The sequence below is a fragment of the Stenella coeruleoalba genome, assembly GCF_951394435.1.
Source record: "Stenella coeruleoalba genome assembly, chromosome: 12".
NCBI lineage: Eukaryota > Metazoa > Chordata > Mammalia > Artiodactyla > Delphinidae > Stenella > Stenella coeruleoalba.
Window position 1 is genome coordinate 63,789,825 of NC_137158.1, and position 24,274 is coordinate 63,814,098.

General features: G+C 39.4%; 1 protein-coding gene across 2 annotated transcripts in view; it reads right to left on the reverse strand.

The window, feature by feature from the left end:
* MAP3K5 (mitogen-activated protein kinase kinase kinase 5) overlaps positions 1 to 24,274 on the reverse strand; it is a 213,382-nt gene that overhangs the window by 50,533 nt on the left and 138,575 nt on the right. For both annotated transcript variants that reach the window (XM_079938911.1, XM_079938910.1), the window contains exons 11-14: positions 22,741 to 22,848; positions 16,960 to 17,009; positions 14,315 to 14,410; positions 10,607 to 10,688 (exon numbers count right to left, since the gene is read on the reverse strand). In XM_079938911.1, the coding sequence (XP_079795037.1) occupies positions 10,607 to 10,688; positions 14,315 to 14,410; positions 16,960 to 17,009; positions 22,741 to 22,848 (336 nt within the window). The remainder of the gene's footprint in view (positions 1 to 10,606; positions 10,689 to 14,314; positions 14,411 to 16,959; positions 17,010 to 22,740; positions 22,849 to 24,274) is intronic.

Below are 24,274 nucleotides of genomic sequence, written 5' to 3' on the forward strand. Positions count from 1 at the left end.
GATGTCCCTGCAGCCCAAGCGGTGGGGATGAGGGCAGGGCTTTCAGACTTATTAATCTAGGGCAGAGGTTGGCAAACACTTTCTGTAAATGGCCAGATATTGAATATTTTCAGATTTGTGAGCCAAACGATCTCTGTGGCATTGACTCAACTCTGCCACTGTAAATAGTCTATTCAAATGGGCATGGTTTTGTTCCAATAAGACTTTATTTACCAAGGGAAGTGGTGGGCTGGATTTGGTCTTTGGGCTCCAATTCACCAATTCCTTATCTGAGACTTTGGTCTTAATGGTCATTGGGGACAGGAAATGAAGCCTTGTGCCTATGCAAGGTGAAGAGATGGAACACATAAAACCAGGGTCCTTGAGGACTATAACATGGTGAGATGGTAGATTAGAAAAAAGTCAGCCCACTGCACTGAGAAACAAAAAGAAAGCTTATCTGTCTTAGACTAAGCTCTGAGTTGACAAAAACAAGTCTCCTCTGAATGCTTCCAACCATTGGCCGATCCTCATGCCGTCTGAAGTTCACATTTACACTTATAATTAATACCCGTAATTGGTCTTGAGCCTGGGAAATCCCTGGAGTGACAACAGAAACAAAGCAAAACATTTAAAAGGAAGACTCGCTTAATACAGGCTATGCAGGATTCTCACTGATAATGCACCACTGAAATTGAGCTCACAGTCCAAAATTTTAAAATATATAATGAAACAATTCACCATCAGTGAGTGTTGGCTGATTTGACAAATATCAATCCCTAAAATTTCACAAAATAAAAGAAATTGAAACTCTAAATTAAGTACATTTAACATAAAGATATAAAATAAGAAATCCAAAACATGAGAAAAGGATAAGACACTCTAAAAAAGGCCAGACAGATTTGAGACAGACTCAAACCTAACCTCCAGAAGTTGAGCCCTAAGTAGGAGAAATAAAAATAAATTCACACTCAGATATGATATAGGGAAACTACAAAATATGAAAGGCAAAGAGAAGATCATAAAAGAAAGCAGAGATAACAAGGACAAATTACCTACAAAGTAGGTAATCAGATTACTCGGTGAACTCTCTGGGGTATACACTCTCAACTTGAGAGACCACTGTCACAGAGGATGAGGAATATGGGGGCATACTGTTACCAGCTTGTTTATTTGTTTCCAATAGGTTTGACAGAAGGCAATCAGGCCTTGACAGAAGCCAATCAGGCTGTATGCTTTTGGGGAAAGCTATGCCCACATGCTAGGACCGGGTGAGCACTGGTCTCCCTGTTGTAGACCCTTCTTTGGCAGAGGAAAGAGGCCAAGCTTTGGAAGACAGGTGTCTACTTGCCCGGTGGCAACACTGTACCCAATGTACAATAGAGAATACTCCTAGCTACCTAATATATGGTTGAAGGCTGTCTTAGACCAGAGGAGAAAACTAGATATGTTTACAGGATGAGAGAATAGGAAACAGGGATTATTTAGCAATTTCCCCACACTAAGATAAAACTCCAGCAAAGAGGCAGTAAACATAGTCCAAAAATTCCACTTGAAGGAGTCCAAGTCTCTACACCCAACTCCTGTGGCCCGGACTTCCGCCATGCTGTACCATGCATGCCGGAACTCTACCAGCCAGGACCCAGGCTGGCAGGAGGCAGGACAGGGACCATCACCAAAGTAGCTCATCTTCGCCAGTGTGTCTATCAAAGGGACGGAAACCTGTACACTGAACCTAGTACTACCACCACCTTACATTATTATAATGCACTATAATTAAAAGAAAAAAAAAACAGCTTTCAATAACCTACCTCATTTGATGGTCATAATAAGCCTTTGTCATAGTAGGGAAGGTCTATGATTAGCTCCAATTTACAAATGATCAAAAGTATCTTCCACTGAAAGTATGTCAGAGCAGTGGTTTAAACCAGCTCATCAGGTTCCAGGTTTTCTGTTCCTTCTACTGCCAATGGTGAAGGAAAATCCTTTTACAACATGAGAGCTGCATCTTAGTCCTTAGTTCTGGTTCCAAACACCAGTACTGTAAAGATGTTCCAGCACATTGTCAATATCCAATGAACACCCATTCACTTATTCAAGCATACAGTAGACATCTCTTGGCCATCTTAGACTCCATTCTTCCCTTTCCCTTACTCCCCACATCAAACTGATTGTCAAATGCCACCAGGTTAATCCTCACTGCTCTTGCCTCATTTCAGGCCTTCCTTGCTTCTGTACTAATTCTACAGACTCTGAATTGGCCTCCCTGTCTTCTCCTCTCTTGTTGCCCTGTTCCCTAATTCATTCTCCATTAAGTGGACAGTGAACTTTCCAAAGTTCAAAGTTCCAAAGTGAGCTTTCCATGTTCATACCACTGCCTCTGCTTTATCCGTTCCTCATGACTTTCTGGATCAAATCCAAACTCCTTAGCCTGGCATCAATGCCCTTCAGGACCTTATTTCTGCCTCTGTGTCTAACCTTCTATCTCATCAGTGTCCCCCCAGAATTCCCAGGGAGGTTCCACAGATCTTTGTGCCTTTACACATATGCGTTTTCTACCTAGGTAATTCTGCCTTCAAAACAAGGAAGCTTTCTTGAACTATCCACCTGACCCTCAAAAGCTGGGTTAGATTCTAGTCTGATATGCTTCCAAGGCCTTCTGCCCTCACTCGCTCACACCTTTTTCACTCTTCTCTTACCCAAATCTGCATTCCAGTCTGTACTCTGAGCTCTTTGAGAACAGGACTTTAATTTCTCTGTCCCTAGTCTTAGCCATATCTGGCTTGTAGTAGAGGCTCAGTGATTATTGGCGTAATTAATCAATCAGGCTATAAAAAAATTGATGAGATCCTTTTTAAAAACCAGGTGCCAAAACAAAACATTTAATGTTGCTATCCATTTATTTTTGATTGAAAGGAGCTTTGCCACAGGGATACTTACTTAACATAGAGAAGAATATATAAGCCTTGATGAAACTGCTCAAGTTTTAGTTTCCCTAAGGAATGTAAAGCATCAACAGACTATTCCTTTTTAAAAAAACAAAATTAAGTATAGAAGTTGACTCCTGTTAAATGACGTGGTCATGGTAAAAATCAAAAGGGCTTTCAATAAAACTGAAAACCATTCCAATGGGTAGCTGCCGCTTGGTTTCTCCTTTTTTAACCCCTTTTTCCTATTCTTACAATATAGAGATATAAATTGAAAAAGCAGGCTTGAGAAAACTGCCCTGATCTACAAGAAGAGAGAATTATCTATGTGATGGCCAGAAAAAGTAGACCAGAGCATTGGCCAGAAGCCAAGGGAAGGCAGGTCTGTCAAATGACAAGTAGGTAGAAAAAGGAAGGTGGGGACAAGGCGAATTCAGTATTTAAAAAATAAAAATAAAATGACACTGCTTATATAGCTCACATTCTATTTCTACAACGAAGGGCTAGCAACTCAGGCCGTTGCTGAGGGAGACCACTGCATACTGAGGCAGTGATGAGGACGCTTCTAGAATCAGCCCTCTCTTGTTGCCTGCCCACAACTGCCTAAACTGGCACTGGGAGGAGAATGAGCGTAGGAAGACAGTCCTGACAAGGCCAAACAACGAAGTGATGACTCACTTAGTCCTTGCACCGTCCAGGGATCCACAGTAAAACAGCCACCTTCTAAAAAGCCATGTACTTCCCCCGGCACCTAATTACCTTAGCTGAGTAGTCACCTCAAAAAGCCAAACGACAGCTTTGCTGATTTTCAGTCTATATCGCCTTAGTAATATGTAAATGCTGAAAACATTAATAACTACGTTAATTCATTTCATAATTCATGAAAACATTAATGCTACTAATAGCATTAATAGAATAGGAAAAACGCTGCAGGTACAGATATCTAATCTCATAGCTCTCTCCTCCCTCAGATCTTTACTCAGACCTTCCCTTCTCAAGGAGCCTTCCCTGGCTTCCTTGTCTAAAATTATACATCCTGTTTCACTGTAACTTCCTAAATCCTTCCCTGCCTAATTTGTCTCCTTTATACTGATCATTATCAAATATAGCATGTATTTCACTTATTTATTATCAGTCTCCCACTATACTGCAAGCTCAGTGAAGACAGGGATTTTCTGTATTTTGTTCTCTGCTGGATCCCCAGCACCTAGAGAGTGCCTTCCACGGGTGTCCAATAAACATTTGTTGAGTGAACTGATGGAATCCACTTGGACCCACTAATGTGGTACCAAGATTATTTTAAGCTGAAAACATCTGAATAAATGGCAGCTGCAGAAAAAGCCTGATCTAAACTTTTTTTGCTGACTTAAGCAAAGTCTCTCGAAAATACAGCTGCCATGATCCCCTCTCCAGGAGGTTTAGGACCACTTATACCTGGATAAGAAATGACTAAACCAAACCTTTTCAAAACTTTCAGTACCTTCCACTTGTTTCTCATTAGTTTCCCACCATGTTGCTTTCCCTTGACGTCCTATTAAGAACTTTCCTCATTAAGATAAATAAACTCTTAACTCTAGTTGTTCAGGAATCACTTCTTTGCGTGTTCCCTCGTACAGAAATAAACTTTGTCTTTTCTTCTGTAATCTGTCTTTCGTCAGTTAATTTGCAGGCTCCCAATTACTGAACCTGAGGTGGTAGAGGAAAAAGGTTTTTTTCTCACAACAGAATAAATGAATGAGTAACAAACTGATATTCTTATCATACAACACCAGAAGTGATAGCTTTTCTCAGGCAGTGCAGTAACTGTGGATGTTCAACTTGAGATCTGTACAAAAACAGAAACAGGATGCCAAAGAAAAACAAACCAGTGTGCTACTGGATGACTCTGAATCGATTTAAATGAATTCTAAACCATCATTCACTGTTAATGTCTGTCTGTGAGACAAATCAACAGAAAAAAAAACGGTAAGGTATTTCATCATCCGGCAGATGTTTGAGTGAAAGGAAAACATTCCTTTTATCTTGCTTGTCCCTAACCCATCCCACAAGGGGGTAACTTCCTCTCTATGCACCCTGGAAACTACATATAAACAGGTTCACAGGGCCAGCTGCTATGATTACCTGAGGCTTGTGTCAATCATATGCCCATTTTGATAAAACAGTGAGGTAAATATTACAAATGCATTAAAGAAAAAGGACGAGGAGGGGAAAAGAGAGGGAGAATATATGTATGTTTGGGAGAGGCATGAGGAGGAAGACAACATATTCTATATTGAACACCAAAGTACCTCAGTAATTTATGGCTTTTTCAAGAATCTAAAAGAGAGAGAGAGAGAGAGAGAGAGAGATGAAGAGAATGGGTTGAGTGGCTTGATTATGGTATTCAGCTTGATTATGGACTTAACATTGATTAAACAATCTTCGAGCTCATTTCCCAGCATTTACTCTGCCCCCCTGCAATCCACATCCCCCTCCCCCCAGTTTGAGATATGGTTTAAACAGCTCTGGTTTTGTCACTCCCTAGCTTCAAACCCTTCTAAGCCTTCTGAATGAACTTCTGCTTGGATGCCTGACACCATGCAAGACTGTGGTAAAAAGGGAAAGAGAGCCACAGTCCAGCCTTGGGATGTAAACAGTCTGGCGCAGGCTACTGAATTACAAGGCAGTGAGAAGAGCTAGGGCAGAGGAGTGGGCAAAAGTGCTGTAAGAGCAGAGAAAAGGGAGAAGGGTGTTGAAAATGATTCAAAAGTAAAAATGATTCAAAAGTCAAAATGACCCTTGAGCTGGATCTTAAAAAATTAGGAAGCAGTCACCAAGTAGGACAAAGCAGAAAAAGCATGTGGAGTTGGGCACCTGCACGTTAAGCCCAGAGGCAGGAACAGCCTGGCTGTCTGAATAATGGAAGGGAGTTCGGCATTGCTGGACCGCAGAGTGCAAAGGAAAGCTAAGTTACAGCCAGGGAGGTAAGAATGTTCTATGGTGCGGAAATCTTCTACAAAGAGTAGCATCAAAGCTTTTTCATTTTAATTTTTAAATTTTTTTAATACCATTTGCAGCGACATGGATGGACCCAGAGATCATCACACTGAGTGAAGTAAGTCAGAGAGAGAAAGACAAATATCATATAATATCGCTTATATGTGGAATCTAAAAAAATGGTACAAATGAACTTATTTACAAAACAGAAATAGAGTCACAGATGTAGAAAACAAACGTATGGTTACCAGGGGGGAACGGGGCGGTGGGGGGAGGAGGGATAAATTGGGAGATTGGGATTGACATATACACACTAGTGTATGTATAGAATAGATAACTAATAAGGGTCTATTGAATAGCATGGGGAACTCTATTCAGTACTCTGTAAGGATCCATATGGGAATAGAATCTAAAAATGAGTGGTTATATGTGTATGTATAACTGACTCACTTTACTGTACAGCAGAAACTAACACAACATTGTAAATTAACTGTACTCCAATTTAAAAAAATTAAGAAAAAAACAAAACAAAACTTTTTAATTAGGGGAGTCACCGGATTAAATCTGCCTGAGAGATCTCTCCAGTGATGGCAGGGACAGTGTATTGATGGCAGGAGAGATATCAGGCTGCATGAGAGATGCTGAGGACCTGAGATGGGGGGCTGATGGAATGGGGTGAGGGACTGGAGAAAATGCTGGGGGTGAGGCTGGAGCAGAAGTTGCTCTGAGGTGTCTGGCTTGGGTAACAGTGTAGATGCCCTTGTTCTTAGTGAAGCTATGAAAGGCTGGGAGAACAAAAACAGGGACCACAGCTGATAAGTGTTAGAACTCTTACAGTTAACTGTAATTCATTGTTCAGTGATTTCAATATAAATTTATTAATACATTAAACTATTTAAGATATGGGTTCATAACCCTTCCATTTCAAAAGACAGCCTTGAATCAAAAAACATGGCCTTGAATCAAAAGAAGTTGTTTCTCTTTCTGTTTAAAAACAGAAAAGTCCACTGAAAGTGGTATTGAGCTATATTTAAAAGACCTGGTACAGTTTATACTAACCTTGAAAATTATAAAAAATGTGAGCTAGGAAAGGACATTTAAGATCTTCTTGTTCAACTCTCATGTAAGGAATGATATCATCTTAACCCAGCAGGAGTAAGAATTTTGTCCAAAGTTATAAAACTGGCTACTGGCAAAGTTAGAGCCAGAACCCAAGCCAGAACCACTGACCCCAGCACAAGGATCTTACTAGAGCAGAGTCCAATATGATCAGTTGGAGGAGGGGTCTGACCATGACCCGAAGGAGGCTGAATCCCTCCCACAACTATAATGCTTCAAAGAAACCTTAGTTTTTTAAATCAAAAAGAAAAGTAAATCTTAACTTGGGCTTAGAATAAGAAGGTTTTCAAACACCAGGAAGTCTAAGGATTAGCTTCCAATTTGTGGTTTATGGAACCACATTAATAGTTAATGTTTGCCAAATGCTGATGCCACCCCAAGTGAAGTTAAAACTTTTTAAAAGCATCTGATCTTTCCAACATTTTAATTTTGTTTTGGGCCAAGGTACCCAAAGGCTTCAGGAATAATTGGCACATGGACTGAAACAATTTTAATTCTATCTCAAATGAAGGTAAAGACCAGAAAATAATTATTCTGCATATAAATCTCCAAAGGAATCCTTCTTGTTTATACTATGAAGAATGGGAAGAGGAGGAATTATTTTTGCTACGTCATTGATGGGCTGAAGTTTGAGTTCAGTTTGTGGTAATGAAATTAAGGAATTCATTTTAATCAAATATTTAGAATACTGAAAAAATAATGTTAGTCGAGAATGTTGAAAATAGCTAAGAAATGTGATCAAGGGTATAATGGAGTTATCATAAGTTATGTAAAAATATAAGTTAAGGTTATTTAATAACTCATATTGTATAGGTGTTCTGGCTACAAAGGGACATTCCGTGAGAGGGAGAGCCAAGATGGATTTCATCATCTTCACAGCCCAGCACATCACCGTATCCATTCATTAATGTTATGCTAACAGAACACCCAAGACTACAACATCAGCAATGTCACTAGTGGCAAAATGGCAAACTAAGCCAAAATATTACTTCAATACTTAGAAGAGGTACTCTTGAATTCACTGTATAGACTATACAGTCCACTGGGAATACTGCAGAAGTCATTCTATGTCATAGACTTTAAATTATTCTGATAGAATGCAAAGGACAGAAGTACACGAGTGTTTTTCTAACATTAAAAGGATAATGGGACTTCCCTGGTGGCGCAGTGGTTAAGTCTCTGTGCTCCCAGTGCAGGGGGCCCGGGTTCAATCCCTGGTCAGGGAGCTAGATCCCACATGCATGCCATAACTGACAGTTCATATGCCACAACTAAGGAGCCCGCAAGCCTCACCTAAGACCTGACACAACCAAATAAAAAAATTTTTTTTTGTTATTTTTTAAGGAATAGTATACCTATGCTTTCTTGAGAAGTATGAGTTAGGAGCACTTTGATGAATTGGAGAGCACTATGGTATGAGATGGTTTTTGTAAGGTCAGTAGACCTACTAAAACTCTCTGGATATTCCTAGGAAGAAACCTAAGCACTTTCCTCCATCTTTGGCTGGTGAGTGTTCTCAGCGTTTGCAGGAGAACTGTCTGATCAAGAAGGGTGTCTTACAAAATCCACCCCATTTAGTACCACTGCACACAGATCAGGAGATCTTGACCCTGGATCTTCTTGACAGCTCTCTGAAAAGTGATCTACCTACCCCTTTTACATTATAGGAGACTGAGTCAGGAAAATCAGCTGGCCAGATTCACCACAAATTCTAAGGCAATTAAAGCCATGTTATGCAATGCACAGGGTTAAATGAGTTTCTAAAGCAGAGTCTCTCAACTGTTGATTCAATCAATTATGAAGACCAAGCTTGTCTAACATGGCTACCGTAGCCTGTCTGCGCTATGTGTATTTTTGGTAAGATGGATTTAGTTTTTCAAAGAAGGGTATGAAATAAAGGATAGCTATCACTGTTACTGCTTTTGTAAAACCAGCAATTTATGATATTGTAAAGTAACTTTATGGATTTTCAAATCTATCCACTTGCTAATTTATTACTAATGGAACTGTTTCATTTTCATTTTCTTTGTTAACTTTTACCCTGGCAGTTGCTATGTATCAAGTGATTCTAAATTTAACCCAAATAAAAACAGAGATAATGAGGTGCCGTCAAAAGAGCACTGATGTAGAAATCAAGAGATCTAGTCCCTACCCACAATCACTTAAATAAGAAAATATAACAGTGCAAAATATAAAGCATAACAAATAAGAAGTATTGTCTATTCTGCAGACAGCAAGCTAGTGCGTGGGAAGATTTCTTTTTTCCAAATTAGGTCTATCATCTTTTTATAACTTAAAGGAAAGAGGCTTAGGCTTAGCCAGGAATATCAAAAGCTACACAACTGCTAGAGAAGTACAGAACTTAACTACAGGCAGAATTAACCATTGGTTATTATATTTAAATTTCCCTCAACTGTTACCCTACTACTTCAACGCTTACCTAAAACTTCTAGCCTACGAGATGACATTATCCAAGTGATCTAATACACTAGGTATACCAGTCAGGTTGGTGTTCTAGTTTCTTCAATTTCAGTTTAACATTAGAAATGTAATTTTCATATTGCTTGGATTCAGAATTCAGTCCCAAGTCATACACTGGGAAAGGCTTGGAGGAAACAGAGGCCCACTACCATGCCTGGAGAAGCGTCAACCTTCAGACACTGAAGATGCTCTAGTGCGAGAGTCAGCTCTCTTGAAAGTCCCCAGCACTGTCCTCACTGTGGTGGAAGCCTGTGCTATACACAGCAGAAAGACATGATGGAGAAAATGGACACAGTCGAAAAATAGGTGTCTGCAGTGTACTATATCTAGGAGGCACAAGGAAAAGCACTGCGGTCAGAGCAACAGCACTGGGGTGATTGTTATCACCTCCTCTGTCTTTTTTTTTTCGGGGGGGGGGACGTGGGCCTCTCACCGCTGTGGCCTCTCCCACCGCGGAGCACAGGCTCCGGACACACAGGCCCAGCGGCCATGGCTCACGGGCCCAGCCGCTCCGCGGCATGTGGGATCTTCCTGGACTGGGGCACGAACCCGCGTCCCCTGCATCGGCAGGCGGACTCTCAACCACTGCGCCACCAGGGAAGCCCTCATCTCCTCTCTTTATTCTGTTAATCTTCCATTGTTTCAGGTTCTCTGCTTAAGCATACAAATGAGGACCACGAATGCTTCTAACATTCAGAATTTTCACTGAATTTTGCTTGTCTGAATTGCAACATAACTCAGAGGAGAAAAAAAAATGTGTAAGGGCACTGTGACTCTTGCATTGAGGGCTATCAGCCCCCTCAAAGGTAAAGCATAGTTACTCACATCAGAGTAAGACACAAAAAACTCAGTATTCCTGACTAAGAGTTCTCCAATGTTTGCTTTTTAGCCCTTTTAAACCAAAGGAATTCTAGAAGCTGCTTTTAAACATTAAGGGAAAGTTTACAGACTCTGGCTGAGCTCTCTACCCTTCGTCACTACTTACGAAGCGCGCGCGTGCAGGCGCGCGCGCACACACACACACACACACACCCCTTTCCCTCAGTAAAGCTTTAAATAGTTCATTCTAAAAAATTAGCCACAGAGAAATTTAGTAAAATGAACTCAGAAACCAAAGTCATTACCTCCAGGGAGTCACCTTCACAATCTCCTTCCTCTGTACTTCTCCCCTTCTCTTCAGTAATGGTGTTCACCATTTCAAAAAACCTGCAATGAAAATTGGTATGTGGTCACTCGTAATACATAAGATATTACATAGAAGCAAGCACGTTTCAAAGTGACTTCAGAGCAAAACAAATGGGACCTAGAAGAGTCAGGCAATAAACAAAATATCAGCATCAGTGCGAAAAAGATGATTTTTCATACTTTTGGTAGGATTTGCCGGAAATTTCTGACCTAATGCCTCAAGTAATAGTAACATGATATGTTACAGAATTAGAACAGTAAGGCTAGACAAGGTCACAGAAATGTTAAGAATGTGGACTTGAATATCATACCAAGGTTGCTAGTATTTGCGTGATTTGGGGCAAGTTTCTCCACCTCTCTGAGCCTCGTTCTTTAATTATAAATGGGGAATATGAGTACCTATCTTACAGGTTGTTGTGAAGATGACTTGAGGTAATACTTGTAAAGTGCTCAGCACAGGGCACTCATTAAATATTAGCTATTATTGTTTTGCTGCTGTTAATATTACTATTTTTAATGGGACATAACAGAAATACCCAGATTCTGGAATAGTGTCTCTAAATTCTGAGCTGACTCTGCGACACAGTGTTGGCCACTACATTTGATCTCAGTTACTGAATCTTCTGCCTGAGCACCTCAGTGTCATACACGTGGGGTCCCATATATACAGTCTGCAAAATACTGATGGAATCAGGAATGGCTAGCTTGTATGTTTGTGACAGAAGCCACCTTTCTGTTGGTGACAAACATTTTCTTCAGGAACTATTCTTGTAAAGTTCCTTTTTTTTTTTCTTCCTAGAGGTCATTTCAGAGCTCCCCCCAAAAATTATGGTAAGAAACAGATCTTCCCTCTGCAACGCTAGCTGTGTCTATCCATTCAGAAGGGATGCTAATGGTTTCTAGCCCAGAGGTGGAGTAAGGGAGGCACTGTGAACAGAACTGATGATCTCACAGGCAGGTGATGCTGTGCACTGCCAGCCCAAGGGAAGAGCAGGTTACTGTGTGACAAGAAAAGTCTCCCTAACACAACTCAGAACGTTTATGCTATCTCTGTACCTATGAGATAATAGAAAATAAATATTGGTCTCTGCCCCCCAGGTTCTGGCCCAGAACTCCTAAAACCCTTGTAAGTGATAAGAACACTACGAGCATCTCCTGTGTTCTAATATTTGTCTAAGACCCCATCTCTAACATAGGGCTCCTAAAACCTTCGTAAATTCCTAAGTGATACAGAACCAGGAGCATCTTTTGTTCTAACGAAGCGACTCTGGGTGGACTCCTGGATGGGGCTGGTCAAGACCAAGCCACGATCAGAAGCTTGGACTTTTCAGCTTCACTCCCCCACCTTCCTCCAGAGAGGGGAGAGGGGCTGGAAATAGAGTTAATAATTGTTCATGCTTACATGAGGAAGCCTCCATAAAATCCCAATAGTAGCGGGTTCAGAGAGCTTCTGGGTTGGTGGACATACCCATACAGGGAGGGTGATGCACCCCAACTCCACAGGGACAGAAGCTCCTGCACTGGGGACCCTCCCAGACCTCACCTTAGACATCGCTTCATCTGGCTGTTCATCTGTCTCATGTCCTTTAATAAACTGGTAAATGTAAGTAAGTGTTTCCCTGAGTTCTGTGAGCCTCTCTAGCAAATTAATCGAACCCAAGAAGGGGGTCGCTGGAACCTCTGATCTATAGCTGGTATATCTAAAGCACAGGTGATAATCTGGGCTTGTGACTGGTATCTGAAGTCAGGGGAAGAGACGGTCTATGGGACTGAGGAGCCTTTAACCTGTGGGATCTCACTCTATCTCCAGGTAGACTGAGTTCAATTGTAGGTGTCACAGAGAATTGCTTGTTGTGGGGTAAAACCTCCACACATCTGGGGACCAGAAATGTCAGAAATAAAGTGTTTTGTGTGAGGAATAAAGGAGACACGAAGGAAAGAAACACAGTAGGGAAGAACTGGGTTTTTTTCCTACACAGGAAGGAAAAAACCTTTTCTTATACAGTACCTCTTATCATCCATCCATCCATCCAACAAATACTCATCAAGTTTCCACTAGGATAAAAAACTGTTCTGGCCTTTGGGAATATGACAATGAACAAAATAGACAAAGTCCATTATGGAGTTGGAAGCCTCTCTATGGAGTCTGCGTGTGATGCCTAGTTCCTCACTCTTCCTTTCTCTATATATACATTCTTTGGAGGTTAAAGACAAGACAAGAAAATCCCAAACCTGATCAGAATGATGGTATGCTCCGATGAAGATTACATATCCTGATGAGTTACAGACAAAAGCAAGTTCAACCAAAAGGAAGAACATGAAAGACCTAAACAAATTCTAGGTTTAAAGATAGACTTTAAGATGTGAGGTAAAGATTTCCATCAGCTACTCACACAAAAATTTTCAACACCAACTTTTCTAAATAGAATATAACACTTCTAGTGGGGTGGGAGTACAGTGTAATTTTTAGATGCTTGGATTCTGGAGTAACATGTGCCCGGTTCAAATCCCGGGTTTTATGCTTTTTGGCTATATATGATTATAGGTAGTTAAACTCTCCAAGACTCTACTTTTTTTTTTTTTTTTACTCTTTTCAACAAAAATATTAATATTACCTACCTAATAAATTTTATTTGAAGATTAAAATAGATATGAGGTCTGAGGTCATTACTCCATAAATCTTAGCTATAATTATCACTGAAACAAATGAAGAGCCTTGAGAATTCAAGTGTAAGTAGAAAAGTCGACCATACACGTGCTAGGAATTCTTTCTTATTTCCAAGTCATTTTACTACACATTTTACAATAATAAAGATAAAACTTTAGCTAAGAATCTTAAATTAAACATACATATTTTTAGTACCAAGATTAAAATGATTGACTGTATATTGGAGCTAGCATATCAATCATTTATAATGGGGTCAAACAGTGATTATTTGAAAGAACCACCCCAGCAAAATCTTAAGTCCAAGCTGGCTTTTACCTGCATGTTGGTGTCTAAATTGTCACGCACTTCTATAGGTCCCCACAATTAGTCACTGTGTTCTAAGGGACCAGGAAGTACTTAGTCATTAGCCCAAGACAAATATTCCCAGGGAGGTTAACCCAAATATACAATGCAGTCCATGTATTTTTGGATTATCTTTTATGGGTGTAGATTACATCACTGGCTCTTAGCTCAAGTTGTTCCACCACCTAAAAATCCAATATAATTCGTCGAGGGTCGGGCTCAGGCACTTTCTAGAGCCCACCAGTTGATTCTAATATGAACCAGAGTTAGGAGCCACTGTTGCAGACGATGGTGAGATTATTCGAAAGAATTCAAGAATGAAAATTTTGGTAATCACATAATACATGACCACTTTAAAAATGAGTCATAATACTTGGCAACTAACTGGTAAATTTGGTTAATGTTTTGTCTAAGGAAAAATAAATTACGACTAAGAAAAAGGTTCATTTATTAAAGAAAGTTCCCCAAATTCTCAGTTAAACATGCCACATAATTATAAGATATCAGTGCAAATGAAATATTTATATAAGCACATGGCCATGAATTCTTTACAGGAGCTACATGTTCATTCATTAATTAAAAATAATGATCAGGTAAGAACAGTCTTTTTCACACATAAACAATGACTAATACGTACTTTTTACAATGAAGTTCTGTACAGAAATAGATTTGGAAATCATCAGAATTGTGAAGCACATAAAGAAAACAGCATCGTTCTTCAAATTTAGAAACACTGAAACAAACAAAGAATTATTCACAGTAATCAATACTTCCATGTACTGTAATGAAAAATAAATACTTTTTATATTCAGTCCCAATTATGATACCAGTGTTGTTTATACCAAAATGTTATAAATAGCACTTTAAAAAGTGACATTCCCTGTACCACAACACTAAAATTATTTAATATTCTGAGCATTATCCTCCTGCTTGTATTGGCAGATAATGTTGCTCTGGGGTGTTGTAGGCACACAAGCCATGTGTCCTACAACTTAGCATGGGGAAGGGGTCTTGCCTGCTGTAGCACTAAACTGTGTGCTTGAAAGAAAAGCGTAAATATCAACTGGCTTACTGACCTTGGTGATTCTGGTTCCGTAAGATGTGTCGAACAATAAAATGCTTCCGAAGTAGGAAGGCAATGTGTGGAGGCAGGTAAAGCACCTCATTATTGTAGAGATTATAAAGGAGTGAAGAAATATGAAACAGCAGTTGGTTTGGACTCAGCAAGTCCTTTACTTTACAGAAATTGAAACAATTTTGAGTTTACCAGTCAGGCCACGCTCTTTTTTTTTTTTTTTTTTTTTGTGGTACGCGGGCCTCTTACTGTTGTGGCCTCTCCCGTTGTGGAGCAGAGGCTCCGGACGCGCAGGCTCAGCGGCCATGGCTCACAGGCCCAGCCGCTCCGCAGCATGTGGGATCTTCCCGGACCGGGGCACGAACCCATGTCCCCTGCATCGGCAGGCAGACTCTCAACAACTGCGCCACCAGGGAAGTCCCCAGGCCATGCTCTTTTATGCCAAGGGTTGGCAACTATTTTCTGTAATAGGTCAGAGAGTAAATATATCAAGCTTTGTAGGCCACACTACTCAGTTTTGCTGTTGGAGCAGCCTTAGGCAATACATAAATGAATGAACATGGCTGAGTTCCAATAAAGCTTTATTTACAAAAACAGGCAGCGGGCCATATTTGGCCTGTGGGCTATAGTTCTCCAATCCCTATTTTATGCCTCTGCATCTGCTGTTCCTTCCATTTGGAATGCACATCATTTTTGACTTGTTAAAGAAATTCTATTTACCATTTAAGGCCCACCTTAGAGCTTACCCTCTCTCCCTTCACTACTTCTACCTGAAACAGAAAGACTTCCTCTTGTCCCTCTGGTCTTTGAACATACATCTGTTAATCTCACACTGTACTATCATTAGTTGTTAAATGTGTGCTGCTCTGCTGGGCTGTGAGTGCTTCAAGAGCAGAGTTCATGTCTTAGTCCTTTGTGTATCCTTAGCAGAACAGGACTCAACATTTGACAGATAGCTGCTGCTCAATAAATGCCCATTGGCCGAGCTGAACAAGTCCTAAGCTGATGCAAGACAAACTGCTGACAGCTGGATTTTCTTCTATAGTTTGTCTTCTATTTATAGAGGAGGAAGTCAAGAAAAGTTAGCTCTCTTTGAAGTCACACACTGGAACTCAAGTTTCTCAACATATAAACCAACAGTAGCTGCATATAATCATTCCATGCTGATAAAGTGAAATTTATGTTTACCATACTTTCCTAGATGGATGGCTTAAAAAGGCAGCAGTAAGTAATGAGTGTCTTGCTAATGACTGGTCTTAAAAATTAAATATTAAGAGAGTAATGCTTTATTTGAGAAGGCATGGATTGGAAAGATATATATTGAGTCAGTCTGGCCTGTTTCTGTTCACATCATTCATGAGGTAACAGGTGTTTTTACCAGGCAAACTCCAATTATCAGTGACCCAGACGACTCTGCCAGTTCATATGCTCCAACAAAACCAATTACTATTATGCCAAAAGCAACAGAGTATTGCATAACTGGCACACAGAAATCTGATTTTGCTCATTTCTGTTTATATGGGGCACACAGTAGTAAACACAACTAATTTGGTTTGAAATTTGCAAGAGCTGGTGTCTCATAAACTTCTGTAGAACAAGTATGTAAACATTTAACCAGTGGCTCTTGATTCTGAAATAAATCTCATTTCTAAACCCCAGGAATTGGCATTAGGATGGCAATGTCAGAACTGAAGGGAGCCACTGTAACCTCAAGAACACTTCATTAACGGTGACCTCAGGAAAAGTTGTAGAAAAATGAATTCCCATAATCTCACCATATTAATATTAGCTACAGGACACAATCTGGCAGATGGTATGTATGTTTTCAATACATCTAAGGAGAGATTAGTTCCTGGGATACCAAAAGACCAGAAAAACCATCCTCTAACATAAACCCAGCTAGAGAGGACCCCACACAGCTCACTTTTATCCTCACCTTGACTCTGGTCCACAGTTCACATTTATCTCTGTCACCACATTTTAAGTAGGTGACAAGTGCAAGTGCAGAGTCAGTTCAAACAGTGAAGGTTTTGTTGCAAATTTTTTGTAATGGAGATAAAGAGTCTGAAGAAGGCTGAGCATTTTCATCAACAGAAGGATTCTTGAAGTTCTTTGCCTTTTTAAATCATGACTACAAGTCCTATCCAAGACATTCACACTCTAGAAAAACATCTTCTAAGTAAACGAAATGCACCAAGGAAACTTACCTCACTCCCCTGACAGAAGAAGCACTAAAATTCCACTCATGTATACCTTTCTAGAACACAGGGGAAGAACAACAACAAAGGTTGAGTCATCCAAATGAAAATAACATAACAGTAATTTTGTTTTATTACTTTTAAAAAATATACACAGAGTCATTTTTCCTAGTGCATAATTCTCCACAGACAAACTATCTGGATGGAAACTGCAGTTCATTCTCAAGCCACAAGGGTGATATTTACTCTACTTAATAATTTCTGTACTTCAATAAAACAGCTTCCAAGAGAACCTAGGAGAATTAGTCTTATTAAATTCTAAAACTTGATTTTTAGCAGATTAACATAATAACTGTAGAGCCTGAAATTTTCAAGTAAAAAAACCCAGTGATCAAGGTAATTCAATTATAGTTGAGCGATATTTCTTTTCTGAGAAAGAAAAACATTAATTTGAATAAAATCTCTTCAAGGTTTAAAGATAATTACTTCTGAATTATCTTTAGTTACATTTTCTAACCAAAATGGTGGTTCTATTTCTTTAGAAAATAGTTCAGCAAGCATGTATGTGTGTAGACACATGTATACAGTGTCCATCGTTGCTACAATGTGTTGTTACCTAATTTATGCAAAAGTCAATACGCTAATAAAGTTTAAACATAAGACATTTAATTATCATATGATAAACATGGATGATTTACAGGGCCAAGATGAAAAAAAAAATGTGGGCATTTATTTCTTGAGTTTATTACTAAATCTGAGTTAAAACTAGTATTAAATTCATATGTATCTAAATTAAATAAATGACAAGCTAGATGGCATTCCCTATAAAAATATTTGTGACAATATACTGAATAGAATTAATAACAAATATTTTTATGGAAATAAAGGAGTTGATACATGTATGGTAGTTAATTCTGTATTGTATTGTTTTGTAGTCAATTCTGATTGCAGTTCAAATACTGTATTGTAGTCAATTTTGATTGCAGTTCAATTCTGTAAATGTAAAACAACCAGGGAAACAAGCTCTTATTCACCCACTTAAAATACTGCCAGAGGCTGAGGTCTTGGCTGGACTAGTGAAATGGGTAATGAAGCCCATGGCTCTGAGATGGCCCAGAACTCTCCTTTTGGCCAAAGCAACTCAAAAAGCCATCATTTATATCCATAGCACCTAGTTCTTTGCTAGGACCATGCAACTTAAAAATAGATCCTCTCAAATCCAAAGTAGATTTACTAAAAAACTACTTTCAACGCACATCAGTCAGGTCATGGGGATGTGACCTGAATTAACACAGAGCAAATGCTGCTGTGCACGAGGCCCAGAGAGGGCAGAGACCTCAGAAAGGTACTCATGGAATGCGGCTTTCTTAACAGGAGTACAGAGGGACTTAAATTAAAATAGCAGCCTGCAGCTTCAGCTGGTAATTTGGAAAGTTGCTTCTAAATCCTGTCGGCCTCAGGTGACCTTCTAAAAATATGTGACCCGAGAGCTGCAGCTGTTACCTGCACGCTCCTTGCACACAATGCCGCCTTATCCTCAGAGCCTGCAACTGAGCTGCTTTCTAAGGCCATCCCCAGGATCAGGAGGTGGGGGTGAGTGCCGAGCGGGCAGGGCAGTGTATAAACCTGCGACGGAACACAGCAACTGACAAACACCTGCAAGACAGCCCTGGTAAAATCTATCCTCCATCAGCCCTGTTCTGGGAACAGCCGAGGAGAGATTTCCCAGATTGACTGGGCTGGTTTTGTAGGAAAGAAGTAGAGCATTTTCAGAATTTTAGGTTCCTGGAAGGTTGTGAGTGCCGCCAGGAAATGTTCCATTTCAGTGGTGCAAAGCCCAGGGCCTGAGATGGAGTGATCTGGGAGGAGGAGTCCTCTCTCCCCACCTCCCTTGCCTCTCACCACAGAGAGGCGCTGGTGAGCTATAAAAGCCAACAGGTAAGGTAAAAGTCTTCCGGGTCTGTGTGGGAATCAGGGGAAAAGGGCAGAGCAGAGGCAGAACTGGAGTGATAATCAACCCCAACAAGCCCCAAACCAACACTCAACCTACTCCAGTCAGCACAAGCATCAATTTCTTGAAACTGGTTAGCCTCAGATGCTATGCCCCAGCTAGGGCAAGCATGAAGACAAGGAATTAATACTGAGCTAAGATGGCAGGAATGCCTGTGGCAGACACTGCTGGCTCCCCAGGCGACAGCCATTCCCGTCCTTCCTTGCTAAGAAAAAATGAATTTTGTTCAGGTTCAGGTGGCAAGGTTTAGGGACAGTGAAACTGATTCCCTAAATTGGCCATGGTAAGCCCATTTCCCTTGCTGGTGATTGCCTTAGGCATGGACATGTGATGTAACTTTTGGTCCAGGGCAAAGGCCCTAACCTTCTTTGGATGCTGTCCACATGAAGTGATGCTTGGAGTTGCTATTTAAGACCACAAGAGAAAAAACAAGAGCACATAGAGAAGCCAACCAGAATTCTGACACTGTTAAGCCGCTGAAGTTACCCCCAGAATGATCCACCTCAGAAGCTCTTGTAATATGGGACAATGTTTCCTTATTACTTAAGCCACTTTTGGTTGGGAATTTTGTAGTTAAAAACGTCCTTGATGGATGAGAGCATCACATCATCAAAATCTAGAATCTGGGATTAATATATTCCCCTAAGAAATTTCCCGGGTCTTCTCTGAGTGGCCACTGGTTGGAGCTGGAGTGAGGGAGGGGAGTCAACACTAAGTCCTGCACTGGGACCCTGCTACCTTGGCCTGACAAGCCACCAGATAGGCCAGGAGTGCTTAGCTTCAACCCTCAAAGGAGGGGAATTCTAAATAACAACGATTTAAAATATCTTGCAAATAACTTCTCTCTTCCTCATTCTAGGTTTTTCTTTCAGGTATTCATGAAGACTTTCTTCAAGCACCAACTTACTTTAAGCAGCAACCAGGGAGAGCTGTTAAAGGACTGGGATTTCAGTTAATTTGCCCCTGACCATAGAGTAACTCTCAAAGACTCCCTGAACTCTTGGGACTTGGTATAATGACCTTAAAGTTTTGAAAATTGCAATATAAAGTATATACTAGCTCGTATAACTGTTCATCCCACATTTTAGAATGAAAATACTGAGAGAGGGAGTAGAGAAATAAATATGATAAATGAAAAGCAACACTCTGTTTTTCCACTTTCAGAGGAAACAAATTAAACATTCCATGACCAAAAAATCCACTTTCTGTTTAACAGTAAGACCTATAAAACCTGTTGCTTATCTGTTATTTAATTATAGACATTACAGTTGCTTTAAACTAATAAAATAATAACAAAGTTATCTTCATTGCTTGTCCTCATTCCAGTTATATCATTTCTATTTTAAAAAACAGAGAAAATGGTAGTGGTAATGAACACATTATGGATAGAACTAGGGTTTGCAAAGAAACTGACAAAAATTTTAAATGGAAACAGATTGATTTAAGAAAGCTTACACTTTTGAACAAGGACTATTTTTAGCACTAAAGGTAATAGGCAGTGGGGACAATGCAAATGTAATATTTCTTGATCAAAAGATGGTAAAAATGGAAGCAGGACAATTCACAGCCTAAATCTATAAATCTTCTTAATGTACTAATTTATATCCTAATATACTTCTTAGCATAATATAAAAATTGTCTCTACAATTGTCACAAAACATAAGAGAATCAAAACAAGGCTAACTGTATTGAACATAGAACCTCCAGAAAAAGAAAATAATGACAACTGGAAATAGCACTCTTTTTCCAAAAATTTCTGGCTTACTTTCTCTTCTTTTTCTGTCTTCCAAATAACTTCTGGCTCTCCACTCACTCTCAGGGTCTGGCTAATCGCTAATTCCTTTAGCCACATTCTGTTTCCAAGTGTCCTTGGATAACCTTGCTCTTCCCAATCAGGCTTCTGAAAATCTCTCCCAGATAATAACGTTCATGTCTCTAACCTCTCTTGGTTTTGTAGTTTCAATGGATGGCTACTCTACTTCTGCTTATGAGAACATGTATGCATATAATTTAAAATAATGTAAATAAGACACTGTATACTTTAAAACAAGGTTAATGAGATGCATATAGATATATTAGTCATTATCAATTTCGTCATGAGGGCACGACTCCAAGTGGAGTAGAGACTGGAGGTTCCAAGGACCCCCTCCTTCAGTTCAATTAATTTACCAGAGCCGCTGTCCCCTCCCTGGAGGTCAGGGGTGTGGGGATGAAAGTTCCAATCCTCTAATCACCTGGTTGGTTCCCCTGGCAACCAGACCCCATCCTTAGGTGTTTTCCAAACATCACCTCATTAACATAACAAAAGACACCTCTGTGGCTCTCAGCACCTAAGAAATTCAAGGATTTTAGGAACTCTGTGGCAGAAACAGGGCCTAAGATCAAATATATATTTCTTACTATAAATTGCAATATCACAGTTCCCTAATATAACACGAACAACCTCCCAAATGATTGCTGCCATGTCATCTAAGGAGAAGAGCAGGGTTAAATTCTGGGCTTTCAATGTTAGGGTTTGTGTACTGCTGCAATTTTATTACTGTTGTTGTTACTGTTGTTAAAATACACTCGGTATTCATTATATGTCAGGCTCTGTGCAATATACTCTACCTACATTATTTTGATTAATTTCACAACTTTTGAGGTGGATATTATTATTCCATTCCACAGATGAGAACACCGCAGCTTGGAGATGCCATGTTGCCCAAGGGATTTGAGCCCAGGTCTGTTGACTCAAAGACATTTCAAAAAACTGACACTGACATTTTAAAAAACTGCAACCCCACACCCTCAAATAGACTTCCTAATTGCCTTTTCTGCTTTATTTCCCGCTTTTCCCCATTTAATGTGCCTATATCTTTTATTTATTTATCTTCTGGTTCCCTGAGTAGAAGGTAAACTCCTGGGCAGGAATCTGGCCTATTTTGTATACACTGTTTCCCTCGTGCTTAACACAGAGCCTGGTAGTGCCTGTCACAGACTAAGTGCTCCATAAAGATTTGCTGAGTGCACGGATGATGTTTAAGGAAAATGAGAAGGGTATTTTACAAAGTAATTAAAAAAACCCCACAAAACTACTTTGCCACAAGACTCCTCATTTCTGTGGTTTATCCTATGGACTGGAATCAGCTCTTGAAAAGTTTCTATTTTTAAAAAATAGTAGGATGATTTGTACATGCATTAAAACTGATGAAATATAGAAATGTAAGGATTATCCAAATGATGGTTATGAGTGGAAATGAGAGCATTTAAGATTCTTTTGAAAACCAGTGGCAGCGCAGCCCACCTCATGTTACACCCAGCACATAAGTCAGTGGTAATCTGAAATGTATCAGCTACTCTGATAACCAACCGGGGAGATGCAATTATAACTCTAATCGTAACACCGTAAGACTAGAAATAGCGTTATTCTGACAGGCTTCCTAGAATTAAGATATGCATCCTTTAAATCATATATTTTAAGTAACAGGTCTTTGGCACATAATTTAATTTATAGCATGAATTTGCAAAACAGAAACAATCCCATTTTGGGTGCCCTTTGGAGGACTATGCCATCTATAATAAAAATCCAAACAGTTGAATTATATTTTATTAAGTGAATGAAATCCATAACCAAAATCTAACAGTTTTTATATTACAGAATGTATTTATGCCAAGATAAATACACAGGAAGCTATTTCTTCTTAACTAATGTATATATTTGCTGGAATATATAAATGCCCAAAAGGTCTAAAGTCCTTCGCTACGAATACTCTTGTCTTAATAATTGCACAATTTACCTTGTCATCAGGAAGTACATGCCAGATAGATATTGTCTTTTCCTCCACTTCATTGTTGATAGACAAATACGAAGGTTGATAGATTTTGGTTGGTTCTAATATTAATACCTTGAAAATATAAGGCTAATATTAGTGACTTAAGATTTAAGCCATTTAGAGCTGTTATAACAACACTGCACTGACACAGGAGATTAACGGATGAGGCTGAGTCCAACGCTGGAGTAAAACCATTTTAACTTCTGATTGTTGCTACCTCTATGAGTCCTTTGAGCATTTTATGGTATTAAACAATTATTATAAATTCCAATAATGCATCACCTTTCATTGCTAAAGAAATTAGAAATAAATGTTTGAAATCCATATGTTGGGTTGCTATCCCCAGGGAATCTACTAATTTTATATATATATATATATATACACACACACACATATGTATATATATATTCAAAAACTTTTGTTTTATCTTATAATCAATACAGAATCTTTTATTTCAGTTTTTAAAAAAATTTTATTTTTTTATAGTTAATTTACAATGTTTCAGGTGTACAGAAAACTGATTCAGTTACACATAGATACATATCTATTCTTTTTCATATTCTTTTCCCATAATCTATTTCTATAAATATAAATGTGTCAAAGAAAGGCAGAAATGTGGTAAAACAAATAATTCTGTGCACAGAAAAGATTCCATATATAGAGTGTCACATACTTATTTTTGATTTTCTGCAGCCACACCTTACCATAAAGATGTAGTAGTATGGTTTTCATACCCTTATAAAGGGATTGAGAAATAATTTTGATTATTATTGAAAGAGTTTTATATATAAACCAAAGAAATGAACGTAGTTGCATGAAATAATAAAATGTTTTTGCACTGCCTTCCAGATAAGACCGGTGGGCTTCCCTGGTGGCACAGTGGTTGAGAGTCCGCCTGCCGATGCAGGGGACACGGGTTCGTGCCCCTGTCCGGGAAGATCCCACATGCCGCGGAGCGGCTGGGCCCGTGAGCCATGGCCACTAAGCCTGCGCGTCCGGAGCCTGTGCTCCGCAACGGGAGAGGCCACAACAGTGAGAGGCCCACGTACCGCAAAAAAAGAAAAAAAAAAGATAAGACTGGTATCTTTAATAATGATTTAAACTTTGTGAGAGAAAGAGACTTTAACTTTGCTCCTGTTTTGGAGATATATGAGGGATATATGACAAGTGAGATGAGAATCTCCATCAAAGGACTGGATGATGCATTATATTATTGCTAATATCTCATATTAGGAGCAAATAACATTAAAATGCCACACGTGCCCTGATTTCAAAGGTGCTACAGATATTACCTATTTGTACAAACACTTAAAGGCACCTATCTAGCTCAAAATTTCTGTGCAGTCTTAAGTAGAAATACTTGGAAAGAAAAGAAAATACTTAACACTCAGAGAAACTGGAATACTTTTTCTTTAAGTTCAGGTACAGAGAACTAGAGAAAGGGGATTAGAAAGACAAAATTTTCTTTACTTGAGCATAAAAAACTTTAAGGGCATAA